At 39.8% G+C, this 16726-nt stretch overlaps 1 protein-coding gene across 1 annotated transcript in view; it reads right to left on the minus strand.

Moving 5' to 3' along the window:
* LOC139709051 (citron Rho-interacting kinase-like) overlaps positions 1 to 14972 on the minus strand; it is a 41284-nt gene extending 26312 nt beyond the window's left edge. The window contains exons 1-18 of the mRNA XM_071621017.1: positions 14901 to 14972; positions 14086 to 14313; positions 13345 to 13520; positions 12609 to 12853; positions 11965 to 12058; positions 11069 to 11272; positions 10280 to 10433; positions 9338 to 9530; positions 8423 to 8648; positions 7957 to 8084; positions 6909 to 7071; positions 6193 to 6246; positions 5378 to 5587; positions 4743 to 4859; positions 3679 to 3774; positions 2148 to 2255; positions 813 to 916; positions 10 to 163 (exon numbers count right to left, since the gene is read on the minus strand). Coding sequence (XP_071477118.1) covers positions 10 to 163; positions 813 to 916; positions 2148 to 2255; positions 3679 to 3774; positions 4743 to 4859; positions 5378 to 5587; positions 6193 to 6246; positions 6909 to 7071; positions 7957 to 8084; positions 8423 to 8648; positions 9338 to 9530; positions 10280 to 10433; positions 11069 to 11272; positions 11965 to 12058; positions 12609 to 12853; positions 13345 to 13520; positions 14086 to 14290 — 2631 coding nt within the window. The 5' untranslated portion in view covers positions 14291 to 14313; positions 14901 to 14972. The remainder of the gene's footprint in view (positions 1 to 9; positions 164 to 812; positions 917 to 2147; positions 2256 to 3678; positions 3775 to 4742; positions 4860 to 5377; positions 5588 to 6192; positions 6247 to 6908; positions 7072 to 7956; positions 8085 to 8422; positions 8649 to 9337; positions 9531 to 10279; positions 10434 to 11068; positions 11273 to 11964; positions 12059 to 12608; positions 12854 to 13344; positions 13521 to 14085; positions 14314 to 14900) is intronic.
* Between the last annotated feature and the right edge of the window lie 1754 nt (positions 14973 to 16726).

Below are 16726 nucleotides of genomic sequence, written 5' to 3' on the forward strand. Positions count from 1 at the left end.
GTGCATTACCTTGTCCAGTTTCTGTTGCAGGTCTTTGGACTGGTCAGTCAGACTAGTCTTGGCACGCTGAGCCTGCTTCATTTCAAATTCAAGTCTGCCAACCTGGGTCTGGAGGTAGAGCCTATCCTGGTTCAGGTCAGAGAACTTTTCGTTCTCAACTCTCCTGGGGTTGGGAGGGTCCGAAAGAAAAGAAAATATAATTATAAAAAGGTATGCCACCTGGAATTAGTTTCATACATTACATGAAGTGATAGTTTCTAAATTTCGCTACTTTACAATATACATATGTTTTTGCTCTAAAAAATAAAATAAAATACAATACAAGATCTTGTTGCACCTGAAAGAAAACAAAATCACTGATGGACTGATTTCTTGTGATTTCTTCAAGCAATGGGACTCAGTATAGAAGCTTTCCAAAACTTGCCTAGGTGGAGTTACCTAATCAAAAGCATACACGCACAGAAATTTGTGTTTGATAATATACAGCAGGGCTCAACATTAACCTTTTTTCTCTGGTGGCTGGTTGGGGCCACTAAAATCATTGAATGTAAAATGTTGGAGGCCTACAAATGGCATGTAGTGGCACTAAATAAAAGGAAGCATAGCAATATTTTTTTTTTTAAATCTTAGTTTTAGTGGCCCGATTGGGCCACTAAAACAACACGCTCTTTGAAAGTTTGGTGGCCCAATATCAACTTTTAGTGGCTGTGGTGGCTACCAGGCCACTGCTAACATGAAGCCCTGTATACAGGCAACCTGCCACTGAATCTGTTGAGGTACAACAGATCAAGAGCCAGCCTGGGTGTCCTTACTTGAGTTCCTTCTGTTCCTGCTGCAAGACATGATGTCTGTTGGCCACCATCTTGTCAATCTGGGCCTGGAGGACTTTCACCTGGTTGTCCAGGACGGTGATAGACTGGGGGAGTGGAAGAGAACAAGATATATGTGACCATGCATCACAAAACTAACAAAAAGTTGCACACACTGATTTTGTGTGAGGACTCAAAATAGGTGAAATGGGTCAACCTAGTCAATCTTGAATTTTCATATTTTCTGAAAAAGAAGAGCTTCCTCTTCATCATGGCAAAGTTTGGGTTCATAAACGAATGGAAAATTGTGCCTTTCGCAGTTTTTCCAGAACACTTTTTTGTGTAGAGTAGTATGATCTGGTGTGCCTTAGGGTCCACTTTTCATTTCATAAAAGCCCTCTACCCACTCTTCACTTTCAACTCTAATAACTTTAGAAAGGATGATGCTACTGCTTTGAAAGTTGACACTACTCATGGACAGAATATGTTTTTAAAAAAAAGAACGTGCTGAGTTTCAGCTTAATCTGATAATGTCTTCATTGCTGTTGCTTCAGTGGTTTAATCCTGTGTTTTGGTCCCATTCGCATAGCTAGCTTGGTAAAGATGAAGTACTTGAATAGACCCTGCACTTTAGAGCCTCTTTTCTAAGTTCATACTTTTGCAAAGTGTGTGCTTTCTTTTCAATATTTAGATAGATTAGGAGAGTTCATTTGACTTTAGTTACACTGTACATCTTTTTAAACCTTAAAGTCTGCTCTTTCAGAATCTGCTCCTAACTTAAAATCCATGTCTGGTGACTTTTTGTTGGTTTTGTGGTGTAGGGTCACATATATTATATTTCATGGCAATGAATGGGATACTATGGCACACTAGCCCTAACAAGTGCAATATTCCCTGGTATTCCATGAAATAAAGTTATCCAAAATAATTGTTATTATCTGCAGCCATTATCACGAGAAGGTATTTAAACTGTTTAAAGTACTGTACTTTTGATAGACTTTGAAGTTGACTCTGCACTGAGAAAGGAGTGACTTGCATGCACTTCGTTTTCAATCAATCAGTGCATGATTCTGGAGCACAAATTCAAACACTCACATAATAGCCTGACGAGTCCCAATTCACGACATATCAAGCCTGCCAAAAATATATAGCGTATAAAGTATTTAAACGTTTGTTCCAATACCTGATACCAAAGCTCTTTTTAAAAAGTTACTGGTATCATGGGAAACAAAAGATCTAGTATACATGGATGAAAATACAATGCAAGAAAACAGAATGCCTCAAACACTACTACATACAGAGTACTAGGCTTTAGAAAGAGTATGATTTTCGACATACCTCGGCTTGCTCCGCTATCTTCTTGAGGTGGCTGCCCTCACAGTCAGCCTGGAGAGAGGAGACCTTGTTCATAGTCCTGGTGGCTTCAGCCCGCTGCTGCTTCAGTTCCTGCAGGCAAAGGATATTACACAGTGAGGTTGGAAAAGAAAGCACCTCTTGACAAAACTTTGCATGTTATATCTGAAGGGGCCTGATTCAGATTCCATGAATACATCACTGATTTCCTGCTTATGTTGCTGCATGAATGAATCTCGGTAGAGAAGTAGCTGTACACATGATACAGAGGTGATCGTGGTACATGTCCACAACATGTACCATCTCAAAAAAATATCTTAGGCAGTGGCAATCACAAAGGTCACTATCATAAAACACACTTGATTCACTGAAGCTGACAGTAAATATAACTAGAAATGTCGCTACAGCGACTGGTTATACCCCCGCCAAACAACATTTCATAAGCTTTGGTCAAAACAACATTTCATAAGCTTTGGTCAAAAAACTGAGGAAGTAGTTAAATCCGCAAGATCTTTCCTTGATCTTCTGCCATTAATATGCCGTTACCATGGCAACGTACTTTCAGGTACTGTCGAAAAATGCGTCTTGCACATCTACAACCAAAGGCACACATCTGTACCAAGTTTCATGGAAATTGGGCAAAAACTGAGGAAGTAGTTTGCAACACAAAATTTTCCATCATTTTGGCTCATAATAAGTGAGCTGTTACCATGGCAACATACTTTTTGTCACTGTCAAGAAATGTGTCATGCTGACCTATATCCTAAGACAAACATTCAATATGAATTCCATGAGAATTGGAAGAACACTGATGAAGCAGTTTTGCCATGAAGCATTTTGCCCTATATTTTACCAATAACATGCCGTTACCATGGCAACGCACTTTTTGCCACTGCGGAAATATGTGTCTTGCACATTAACATATTCAGATGAATATCTGTACCTAATTTCATAAAAATTGATCAAAAACTGTGGGAGGAGTTCGCGACGCAAGATTTGTACCCATTTTTGCCCATAATATGCCGTTACCATGGCAACGTACTTTTGGGTACTGTCAAAAAATACGTCTTGCACATCTACAACCCAAGGCACACATCTGTGCAAAGTTTTATGGGAATCGGTTGAAAACTGAAGAAGTAGTTCGCGACGCAAGATTTGCAACGGACCGACTGCCCGACCGCCCGACCGCCCGACCGACCGTCCGCTGATTCCTATGTACCCCCTTCAAACTTCGTTTGGCGGGGTATATAATTAAGCGGTTTTATGCATCGCCAGGTCACAATATAAATCTAAATCTTAATTCTTCAAACTTACACCCACGACGCAAATGATCGTCCCTTCTCTTGCTTAATTGTGAATATCCAATAACGGAACAGGCCTGTGTTTGTTGGATAATTCATTTACTTTCCTAGCCTTTGATTAATGAAGTTCTTGCTAGTATCAACAGTAATGAACAAATTTTTAAAACAGTATTCACGAGCAATAACAGTGTTACAGCCTCCAGAGCATGACTCACCCGTTCTCGGCCACTGATCTCACGTTCCTTCACAACCAGGTCATGCTCAAGCTGCTTACACATCCTCTGGGTAGCAGTCAAGTTCTCCTCCATGTCCTGACACAAAAACATATCATTAAAGGGATGGTATAGTATTGGTGGAGCTGAGGATTGAGTTTTTAACCTTTTGCATGATACTAAGAAACCACTTAAATGCTTCAAAGCACACCATTCTATGATGAATTAAAAGTTCATATGATGAAAATCAGTCTTGAAATGGCCAAGATGTACAAAAACAAAGTAAAACAAAGCAATCCTTAGAATAGGTTAGTTCCATCTTTTATTAGGATTGCATTGTTTTGGATATATCAGCCATTTCAAAACCAATTTTCACAAAATAAATGTTGAATTCCTCTTGGAATTACATGCTCTTTCATAATTCATTAGAGGTTTTTAATTATCTCACCAAAAAAGTTAGAAACCTTGAGCCAGGTCTCAACCAAAACTAAACCATCCCTTTAACCTGCATCATAGTCATTACAAGATGATACAGTGCCTGCTCATGTTGAGTTGTTACTGACCTGTGAGAAGTCGTAATATGTTCAAAATAAAGGAATCAACCATACTAGATTTGGGCTAGATTTTTATCATTTGAGTATCCTTTCCACAACATGAGTGTGGGTAAACATGGTGAAAATGTAATAATGGTTACTCAGATTTTGTGAGAAAAAATGAAGCATCTGTATTGAAGTATTGCCCACAAACACAGGATGTGGGCTTGGGGATGCATTATTGGCCAAGTGTCAATGTCATCGCCTCCTGAGATTCTGGAACATGCACATATCTGTTTACTCTTTGTTTAGTAATCTCAACATAAAAAATCTAGAGAATTTGGGGAAAGGCTCTAAAACAAAGTCTTGATGTTGTTTCAAGCCACAGTCAGAATGAGTATGGAACTAATTACTCCTAGTTGGCCTGCCAAATGTGGCTAGCAATGGGCAGCAAACCAGTATCAACCTGGCACACTGTGCCACATGAAACAAGAAGAAGCATAACAAATTTGGGGAAGTGACCTCAAGACTTACCACAATCTTGCTGGCCAGGTCCTGGGTCAGAGTGTGCTTGGACTCCACCTGTTCCTTGAGCCGTGCCTCCCTCTCATGGACCATCTTCAGACGGTTCTCTAGGCTCCGCTGGTCATCCTGTCATAAGATCACAAAGTGGGGCATCAACTTTCTACTATGACACACAATGTTCTGAGTGTGCACAACCCCAGGTTTCAGGCTAGGGAGGTAACCCTCCCTATTTTTCACAGGTTGTTTCCACAGGGCTGGTTGTCTCTGCATGTGCATAAAAAGCAAGCCTTTTTTGGAAAGAGCTTGGCACAGTTATATTTCATTACAGTAACCATATCCGTAAGTTTACCATCTGTACTGTGCTGCAGAAAGTGAGGCTACGACATTGCTTGCTTACACTTTAATCTTCATACTGCAAAATCTTATGTGGCCTACGGACAATTTTGACTTCATAAACTGAATCCTATATTGGTAAAGCTACATGACATTTCTTAAAGTCAAGACATTGTACAAATTACAAAGAGGCCAGTTTCATCAAAAGACTACTTCAAAATGCAGTCTATGACTCCATCACAGAGTGGTGTTCAATCCACTCCATCAGCTTCAAAAGATGACTTGGTGGCTGGAAGCAAGACTAGACAAACCTGGCTCTCCTGCAGCTGTTGCTGGAGGTCCATCACCGTCCCCCTCAGCTCCTGGACTGACCCCCTGCACTGCTCCTGGACTGCCTCCCGCAGCTCAGCTTTCTCCTTCCGCAGCCGCTCGGCGGCGCGGCTGGCGCGGCTCTCCGCTTCGGCGGCTTCCTGCAGCTTGTGGCGGAGTTCGTCCAGCTGGGACTGGCTGCTGTGGCTAAGCTGTTGAAAACAGCAGACAGAACCAGTTGATTAACCCCGTTACCGATGTGCCATCGGAAGTGAGAAAACTGTCCAAACTGATGAAGAAGTGCTGTGGGATGAGGAGCTTATGACCCTACAATGATTGTGCTCTCTCAATCATCTCACTGGAAACATCACACGTCACAGGTCTTGATGAAATTTTCATAAATCATGGTTTGAACTGACAAATCATGGACTTGCTATATCAATGTTATCTCTGGCAATCAAAGGTATCTGTCAGACAGATTTAGGAATACTTAGGAGAAAACAAAATAAGATGGGAATAATTTTATTTCTCTGTCATTCATCCGTCATTACTCTGAGCTAAAGGTTATTATACATCATCCTAATTACTAGTGTCAACTTGCAAAGCAATAAAAACATTCCTCAATGATGTCTCACAAATACTTCGGAGAAGGAAATGAGGCAGAAATTCTCAACATCGCCTTGTATGAACTTATCAATGCTTGTCTAGACTTACTGTCAAAGCTGATGAAGTGGCAAATTATGCCCCTCTTTATTACACAGCTTATGACTACGATCAACGATCACATTCAACAATTCAGAGGTCCTGGACTAATTACCTTCTGCAGCTGTGCCTGTAGTTCCACAACCTCACTCCGCGAACCTTCAGTGGTCTGTGGCATAAAGTGAGTGAAGTGTACAAGATGCATTTATACGGAATATCTGCTCGACCTATCAGAACACTTAACACACACAAGTGATTGGGAATCATATAATTGACATATGAGAAGACTTATCACAATAACTTTATTCTATTTGAGCATAATTGCAGGTGACTTTGTTTCATATTAATTTTCAGGATAGTTGCTTTAACAAGGCATTATCCTTGTGGCCATATTTAGGTGTGTGTTCAGGTTATGACATTTGACAACTTTAAAAATGATTTATAATAGTCTATTCAGTATTGACAGTTGAAGAAGTAAACAGCCCTGGTGATAACTGCACAGACCCTGCAGAAACTTGACATCTTAACAATAATCTTCTTTTTTTCTGATTTGCTGAACTATCCAGAATAAACAGAATCATTAGAATTTATTTACTACCTCTCCCTATCAATGGTGCACTTGCACCTTCTGATAACCTGAAATAATGAACTCTTTACACTGTCTTCATCACATTCAAACGGGTTCTGACAATTATTACAAGAATGCTGATCATCTACGAGACAGAGCGTCAGAATTATGATGAGAGAATAGTCGCAAAAGTGTTTATTTTTTTCTTGCTTCTTTGTCAAAATGGCATGGATGAAATTCTGTAGTCATGGTGACGTTTGTACCTTGTTAAGCTTGGATTTGACAGACGAGATCTGAGTCTGAAAGTCTGCACAATCCCGAGTCTTCTGCCTCAGCTCAGCCTCAAGCTTTTCTGCTCTCTTCACGGCCACGTGGCGGTCGATCTCCATCTGGGAAAACGCCTGCTTGTATTCCTCTAGTTCAGACCTTCAAATGAAAGGAAGGAAAAATTGTGGTATGAATTGAATAATGTTTATCTTTCTATGGTCTATCTGGAGCATACCACAGTGCATGCCATATTGAACAAAAGTAGCTATTGATCAAAATTGAAAGAAAAAAACAAGAATTGAGCAGAATTTCACAAATGTATGGTTCTGATTACCTTGTAGTCTAGTTTCATTATATTTTCTTTGTTTTGTTTTGTCATAATCTTCTTGAGTAGGGCAGTACCCAGTAGGACACAGTCTCCGTATGAACAAGATTTCTAGTTGATCTCTCATATGCCTGGGTGAAGACAGCACAACTAAGATGCTGATTCAGTGAAAAAGCAATGTCAAGTTAATGTGATGCATGTATCTACAGTTTCAGTTTCATACACAGACCTCCACAATACATTTTGCATATTTCCACGCTACACTCCATTGTTTGTGATAAAATGTGAATATATGTTTGCTTTTATGGGGATTTTTTTTTTACACTCAGTGAGTGCTTTAAAAAAACGTGTTAAGATTTTCAGTTATACCTGTTGTCAAAGACTCATATTGTTTTAGACAGAGTAATAATTTTTGCCACTAATGAGGAAGTTACTCTGTACCTGTTAACTATAAAATCTCACTTTATAAAAGTTGCACTGAACACAAAAATATAAAAATAAATAGATAAAATGCAATGCCATGGGCTAATTGCGGGACACACCCAAACCCCGACACCAAGATGCACCCCTCCCCTCCTCATCTTTACTCCATCTCCCTAAGCCCCTGCTAATTCTTGCTAGTGTGTCTAAAAAAAAAAAATGATATGCTATGCCAGCTAGGAGAGAATTGTGGGACACACCCAAACCCCGACACCAAGACATACCCCTACACTCCTTACCTCCACTCCTCCTCCCTAAGCTCCTGCTCCTTCTTGCTGGTGTGCCTGATCTCCTCCAGCATCCTAACTGCCTGGGAGTCAACGTCCTTCTGGTCGCTGCGCTCCTTCTCCAAGACCCGCTTCAGTTTCTGTTGGAAAACAACAACAAGTTTCCAAAATGGAAAGGATGCAAAGGTTTATGTCCCATGTCAACATGCTGAGAGTTTCAACACCCAAAATTTGATGCATTTTGATTTAAGCTCTGATTCGTAGTGTAATGACTTGTGAGTGTCATGAAAATCTCCAAGTGGAATAAACACACACTTTGCAGAGACAGCTCTCTTGTATAGCGCTACTGCAAAACGCACAATCGATGCTCTTTATCATTCAAGTAAAGTTTGTTTTGGTCGGGGGGGGGGGGGGGGGGCAATGATGGGCAAAAAGAGAGATTCAAAGTAATAATTCTGTTTCACCCATCTAATCTTACCGTTAATTCAGCCACAGCTTCAGTCAGGTCCCTCTCCAGCACAGTTTTCTCGGCTTGAACCTGCTTCAAGGCATCGGCCTTCTCCTTCAGAGTCTTACTAATACCATTGTTCTGCCTCGTGAGGGCGCTATGCTGGCTCTCCAGCCGACGGCAGCGGTCCTGCAGCCTCTGGTCAGGCATGGTGCTGGTGTCCAGCGGTGAGGACAGTGTGGTATTCAAGAGAGACCTGTGTGCAAAAAAATGGTCACCACACCTGTTACTAAGCATCACCAGGAGTCTTAATACTAGTATTCTTAACCCTATTACTGCCACAGCAAGGCTATCACATTTCAGTGGCAATGACATGCGTTTAAAGTGGTCTTTATGGGGTCACTCAAGAACATACAAATGCATGCAAACTTGAAATAAAAGAGTCACACTGATACTATCTACCCATAGAGATATGAAACATATTAAGAAAGATGTTTTAAATGCTCAGTACCAAACATGAAGTCAAATCAGGGCAGAGAGGTGTTATATTCCTACATGCCTATCCCCATCTATGAATCAACTGATGGCAAATATGGGGGGGGGGGCTTTAAGAGGATGGCTTGTATTTCTAGAAGAAAACCATTTTCGCTTTGTAACACACTCCATCACATCAGATCTGGTTTATTAACAAGAAAGCATCAAACACAAATACTGGGAAAAAATATTATAACACCCACTTGTTTGTTTTCTTTATATTCTGAATAAATATGTATTAGTATTTTGAAAAGAAATAAGAAACTTGAAATTGATCGAGTTTCATTTTGCATGAGGTAAAATGATAATTTAAGTTACAGAGTTCTGAAAAAAAAAAATATAAGGAACTTGAAGCATTTGACAATGTCAACAAACTATTTCTTTTCTGTGACCTGGAAGTGAAAGACTCACATTTCTGATGAACTTGACCCTGTGGCTGTCTTGGTGTAGGTGAAACCCACAAAGGGGAGGTCATGGCCTGAAAAGCCGCCTCTGTTCCTCATCAGGGCACTGGCATTGTGGCTCCGGGGTTCAACGGGGTCAAACTCGTCAAAGTTGGAGACGTCGTCCACACTGCTGACAGTTGGCACAAACGGAGGCACTCCTGCAAGTCACATAATAAGAAACAAAACAGAAATATGAATTTAGTAGATATATTTGACTTATTTTCGCATGCATAAAACTTTCGCAAATTTCAAAAGGTGCCAAGATTTGAAAAAGTAAATTGCATGCAAAAGTTTTTGTCTACCCAATGCACTGAATGCCAGTCCCCAATTCGCCAAAGTTTCCTATGCTGTGAATGTTCCTGAAGAAATGACTTCAATTTTCAGCCTTTTACATTCTTTCCACATTATAATATGGGTTCTGAAAACAAACAAACAAACAAACAAACAAACAAATAAATCTAACCAAGCAAAGTGACAACTAAGACTAGGCAGAAGACAAACTGATTTTGACCACTTCTGCTCTGACAATGATTGCCATGACATAAAGTTTCAAAAAGGAGGGATGCTGAGGTATGAAAATACAGTATAAAAGTTCATGAAATGAAGCCTCCCCAGACAATAAACTTTCGCAGCACCTAAAGGGTGCTAACACATGTGCAAACAGAAAAATGAAACCAAATAATGAGTTGCACTATCAAGCTAGTCCTTGTACTTCACCATGAAATGTAGACCAGATTTACTGGGATTTAATTAGTTGTTAAATTAAAATTTTAGATTGAAAAGGAAATGTCATTTGCTATTGAATAAAGTATACACATGCTGCTGTGACTGAGAATTCATCAGGGATTCAGTACACCAACATAGACAAGCTGTTGGGTTAGGAAGTATAATGCTTGTAGGAACAAACCATCTCTGAGAGTTGCCCATTCGATGCCGCTGAAAAAGGCATGGCAGCCAAGCCCCTCGTAGCCCATTCTCTCTGCCCTGTCACACAGCAGCTGCTTAATCAGACTGGTGGCCCTGGGACTGATAGCGGGATTGGATGGGAAGGAGAGCTTCCTCTGGGGATGACAAAACAATGAAAAGAGAAAAAGGAAGATATGAAAATATTCTGGATATCTGAATGGTTTACCATTCATTTCTTTCTTTCTTTCTTTCTTTTTTGTCTCACGATTTGTTCCAAATTTATGCATATAGAGGATGTGCCCTGCATAACTGAAGAAAGAAGCAACAACAGATGCCGCTTACTGCAGGTACATAATTGCATTTTGTAGGGCCTGCAGTACATAAAGTTGAATCATTTAGGAATCACAAACTTATGAGCTCTCGAAACAAGACAATCAGATCCATGGTCAGAGTATAATATGGTACATTTGGCATGATTTGAAGAAATCAATCTGTGTACAAGATACTACTAGGAATCACAGACATTGAAGTGGAATGAATTTCATAATCAAGACAGTTATAGAAACATTACAATGGAAATGTCCTAAATGTACCTTCATATCTCATTCATTCATGGTGTGTTTTGAGTATGGTACACAGAATTTTGCAGCAATTCTCATTGCAGTCTCTTCAAGGGGGGGGGGGGGGGGAGAGAAAGAATGTTCTAAAGAAAATGCATTAGATATTTTCGAAGATTCTAATTCTTTGTGATATCATGAGTGTAAATGATCATGCACACAACCTCCCTCACCTTGTAGTCCATGATGTTGCTATAGGTGACCACCATGGAGTCGCTGCTGAATGGGGTCTTCCCAACCATCATCTCATAGGCCACGATACCCAGTGACCACCAGTCACACTCTGTCCCGTACTGGCTGTCGAGGGAGCCGTTGAGGCTCATCAGCACCTCGGGCGCCACATAGTCTGGAGTCCCCACCGGCATCTTGGACAGGACCTGATGATAGAAGACAACAACACAAGGTAGGCACGACAACGCACCATTTTTAGAATTATTATTATTATTACAGTATTATTTTCTTCTCTTTTTTTTTACATAAACATGGCCAGCAGGCTGATGATCACTGATAGTAACAAGGATGATGTTGTACACATACACAAAATACCAACATTTATGAAAAAGAGCCTCTGTCCATTTTGTTTGAGTCTATGTCAAGTAAGTCAAACATCTGAGAAAATTGTGATGCTTTTCCCAAAATGATACATATATGATAGCATTCTGAATCAGTATCACAGCTAGGCAGAAGCCTCTTACTTCTGTTCTCATGCATATTGCTGCAGCACGACATGATCCTGAATTGAAGCAGAGTGGGGCAAAGTGGCAAACAAAGGATCTGTCAATAATCATTTGACAGTTTGAACACTAAAAGAGTTGAATATTCACTCAAGATGACACACTTTCTTGCCTGTACTTCTACAGCTGAACTCAAATATAAATATAAAAGCAAGTTGTAGGCAATGAGTATTGTGTTGCACTAATGCTGGTGATGTTTTACATAAACAACAAGTGTAATCAATCATGAGATGACTTGATAGGACAGAGTCGATGTTAAGCACTAGAACAAAACAATTATTCTTCTATTGAAGACTCTAAAAGAAAGGTAGGAGCCAGATGACGTGACTACTCACCGTACCATCTTTACCCAGCTTGGCTGACGAGCCAAAGTCAGCCAGCTTGATGTGACCGGTTAGATCCAGGAGGATGTTGTCTGGTTTGATATCTCTGTAAGAACCATGCGGGAATGAACAAAATTAAATGCTCCCTTGGCATTATGCATCACACTCTGAATGAGAGATCATCACACAGCAATGTAACATGCCGTTGTGTGCAGAAGTACGAGCATTTTGTAGTAACTTGATGTTCATCTGTTACACTGTTTGTAATGACAATTCTAACGGCATATAAACATGTTGGTTCTGTCTTTCTAATATCCTGTATCAGGAGTACCAAATACACCCCTACCCCTACCATAGTTCCTTCTAGAAGACTCCCCCACCTCCACCGCCCTCCCTCCCCCAGAAAAAAGGCCAAATACAATACAATACAATACAATTCACTTACATACCTCCACCCCCCCCCAAAAAAAAACAAAAAAACAGAATATACGAAATAAACTAAACATACGGGTACACAAATATGAATATACCAGTATATTCATAATTATAAGACTATAAGGGTCTCACTGCCAAGGTTTCCACATAGAACCCCCAACCCATCAATTATGTTCCCCAAGCACCAAACCACTAGATCTATGACAGGCAGATTGCCTTACCTGTGTACATAGCCCATGGTGTGTAGGCTATGGATGGCCGCCACCAGCTCTGCCAGGTAGAACCGGGCCATGGGCTCCTCGAAGACGTCGTCGAACCGGGCCAGGAGGGAGAGCAGGTCGCCGCCGGGGTGGAACTCCATGATGAGGTAGAGGTTGTCGTCGTCCTGGAAGGCGTACTGGAGACGGGTCAGCCAGTGGCTCGAGGCCCTGGCCATGATGTCACGCTCCTCCTCGTAGAAAGCCACCTTCAGTGAATGAGAGAGAAACAAAAAATAGAGAGTTAGGGAAAACATGTTTCCTCTAATACCTCTTAAGACAATCAAGGAAAGTTCATGTACATCTCACCAATACAGGAATCACAAGTCTTCTCTTATGTCTCCAGGGTGCTAAAAGACCTATTTTGTTACCAGTGTCTTGCATTAAGTACAATAAAGGCACTAGGGTTATTTGTGAATTGTGATATTAGAGAAGTACATCGTACCACTTAGATTACATCACCCACAGGAATGAGCATGGATAAACAGCATTTTTGTCTTCAGTAATCAGCAAAGATTGCTTTAAATAAAATTGCCATCGAAAAAAAAAGGGGGAGACGAGATAGTTGAAATGCTGAAATGAAAGAAGTGCCGTACTGTCTTGCCACTTCTGAAAAATGTTGAGTATGACCACTGAAAAGCATGCATGGCTTGATTTTCTATGTACATGTACTTTGACAAATGGTCTAAATCAGACTCACATTTTCCTTGGAAAGAGTGTCTGCCTTGTGCAGTACTTTCATGGCATAGACGTCTCCAGTGACTTTCTCCCTGACCACCTGAACCTGGCCGAAGTGACCACGGCCAATCACGTCCTTCACTTCAAAGTCATTGATGCTAATCTGGAGCTTCTTCACTTCAGAAACTGTGTTCTTGACTGTTGAAAGAGTAAGGAGATGAAGTGACAGCACAATGTACAAACATGGTTTGTCAATTACTGGCTGGCAACAGTAAAGTGTTACCACGAAAGAATGCATACATTCATTTCCTTTTTTTACGTTTCATAATTCCCAACTTGAATCATAGAGTAATACTTCATATAAGGGATTTTCGCTGTCCCAAACATATATAAAGTTGTTGTTTTTTAAAGCAGTTTTGATTCAAAAGAAATAAGCAGTACAATTAGGTCCTATCAGCACACTTGATTTACTCCAAACAAAACACAACCTGAGTTATATTGAAAATTTAGAAAAAAAAGAACAATATTTTTTATCAAACCTCCAAGACAGCAGCACATTAAATAAGTTCAATTTTCTTATCAACACACTGCTAGCAGTAACAGCAGAAGTGGCTTGGTGTGAAAGAGCTGGGCATATCAGTGGTGAATATCAAAAGAAATACAGTTATGTATATTCTTCCTCTTTTCAATCTATCCCTCACACACACTTATCTGTATTCTGATTGGAATGGTAACACACAGAATGTGATTTTTTTTTCTTTACACTTGGTAACAAAGGTAGCAGCATGCTTGTTTCTCATCAGCTGCTCCTGACTGCATTCTCCGTAGAGGGCCAGGAGAGCATCCACAAGGCCATCCCTGCTGAGGTGGGTGCGCAAGGCCGTGGTCAGGACTCCTCTGCTTTTGCTGAGGAAAAGCTGGTTGAGTTTGTTGGTGCGCTGACCGAGGGGTTCCATCTTGTCAGTCATAATCTTCAACTGCTTTTCTGTTTCTGTAAAGTCAAAAGTTTAATCTGTTAATAAATGTGAATGACATATAAGAACTGCCTACACATAACAATGAAGGCGGGGACCTTGTGCTCAATGAAAAAAGACAAGCAGATTCATGCTTGCTATCGTCAGTATGGACTAGATTGGCATCATCGACATCGCATCGCGTAATATCACGGCTCAATCATTCATAATTTCTACAGCTACACTGCCTACAGTAAAGTCTTATCAATACTAGTAGTTACTAGACATATATTACTGATTTTAAGATAAAAGCATATCATGATTATGTGCAGATGTGGGATGTAAGAAACTCCACGCTGCTTGCATCTCAGCTCAACTTACTTAGACTTCTAAATTAAATTTTACTGTATTTACATAATGGACACTGGCACAACAGACACAACGTTACATGCATGGGACTGATCGCCCACAAGCACTGCATAGTGCACTGACTGTGAATTCATGTTTTGTGCGAATATTAATTCGTTGCAGCATGCATTGATAAATTTTGTACCAATAAATGTAACTTACGCGTCGCTAAGTAACAGTTCATAAAAATGTATATTTTCATATGCAATATGCTTACGGTTGTGGAGATCCTCTATTTTAAATACATTTCTTTCCCGTTAGCGCAGCTGTTCGGCGTTCTCAAATAATCCGCCTACGATATAAGCCCGTTGCTGAAATGAAAGCAAGCCAGTCATTTGCTGCTGCATTGACCCTGCTTATGAAGCGGACTGCGTGATTGGTTGATTGGTCGGTTGCTACAGCACGCATGCGCATCAGACTTCGCGAGCTTTGCTCCCATAAGCCTAATCCCAAAGAGCTTTACATAAATAATGAGTGAAGTGCGGAGAAAAATCTCTGTAGCTTAATCCTAATCTCATAAACACAGGACTGGCATAAAATATTACAATTATGAAAGAAAAACAATCGTTTGCTGTATAACTTGATCAAAAAAAAAAAAATGGAAGAATCTTCGTAATTATCGATGTTTTAGTAGGTAGCCGCCTCATGGCTATTCTGAGGGTGGAAACCTCTGCAACTAATTGTTTTATTAGTTGGACACTGATTTCATTGACTCCAGTTACAAACAGATTTGGACGAATTTTTTAGGACAAGTTGGTAATGACCCAAGGGCTCAACAGATAACCAGTAGTGACCCGCATCACCGTCTAGATGCTTGGTTCTTGTTGCTGCTGTTTGTTGTTTTGGGGTTTGTTCTGTTTTCTTTTCTTTTTTTACATTTACGTTATTATTATTTTTTTTATCATTTGGGAAATAGGATCTTTTTCAGCACGTGTATATAACCTCCATGACAAATAGCCAGATTAAACAAACAATGATATCAATGTGATCCCGAATGCTATACTTACAGGTATAAACATGCTGCTTGAGGGTCAATGAATCTATGCGGATGATATAAATGTAGGACTATATAAGGTGTATATTACGATATGGGTGGACATGAGCTACTCTGCGGAGATCTGCACTCTCAGAGTGCTTTTTTAGTTTCAATCCTAATAACTTTGATATAGAAAGGGTAACCTATATTCTTTGTAAAACCAAATCCGTTCAGTTACTTTAAAAATGTCCCTTTAATTCATACAGATAATGTAAAATCTTGTCAAATCTTGCAAAACTTGTGAAAATTATCTTTAGAAACTGAGTTTCGATCATTTAGTGCAGATAACCATTAATGTAGGGGCTTTGGTACTTATAGCTTATTTACAAAACACTTAAAGCTTTCCCATGACTAATGACATGGTTCAATGGTCATTCAATATTTTACAAAATGTGAAGTAAATATCTTTTTCTTTGGACACTGGACTAAAAAAAAATTAAAGGGATGGTACAGTATAGGTGGAAATAAGAATTGGGCTTTCAACTTTTTGTGAGATACCAAGAAAACACTTTAGAAATAACACAGAGCATACCATTCTATGAGGAATTCAAAGTTTATTTGATGAAACTCCAGTTTTGGAATGGCTGAAACATCCAAAAACAAAGGAAAACAAAAGCGATTGTGATGAATAATTAGAATCGTTCTGTCGGGATATCTCAGTCATTTCAAAACCAATTTTCATCAAATAAATGTTGAAATGCGGTTTTCTTGGAATTACATGCTCCATCACATTTCAAAAGAGGTTTCTCATTATCTCCCTAAAAATGTTAGAAACCTGAAGTTAGGTCTCAACTAAAACTATACAATCCATTTAAAGACAGGATTATGTTATCGCAAATCATGCGTGAATGTTTTATCATATATTTTATGACATTGAGTTTTCAGTGTACTCTGCTTCAATTTCTATACTGGCAATTTGACATTTTTTCGCTATCCAAAGATTAATGATTTCCTGTGCTCCAAAAAGAATGGAAATAATTCATTTAGATGAAAGTTAAAAAGTTCAA

The sequence above is a fragment of the Diadema antillarum genome, unplaced genomic scaffold (genome assembly GCF_040938485.1).
Source record: "Diadema antillarum isolate AM-2024a unplaced genomic scaffold, OU_Dant_1.0 seq00001401_RagTag, whole genome shotgun sequence".
NCBI classification, from domain to species: domain Eukaryota; kingdom Metazoa; phylum Echinodermata; class Echinoidea; order Diadematoida; family Diadematidae; genus Diadema; species Diadema antillarum.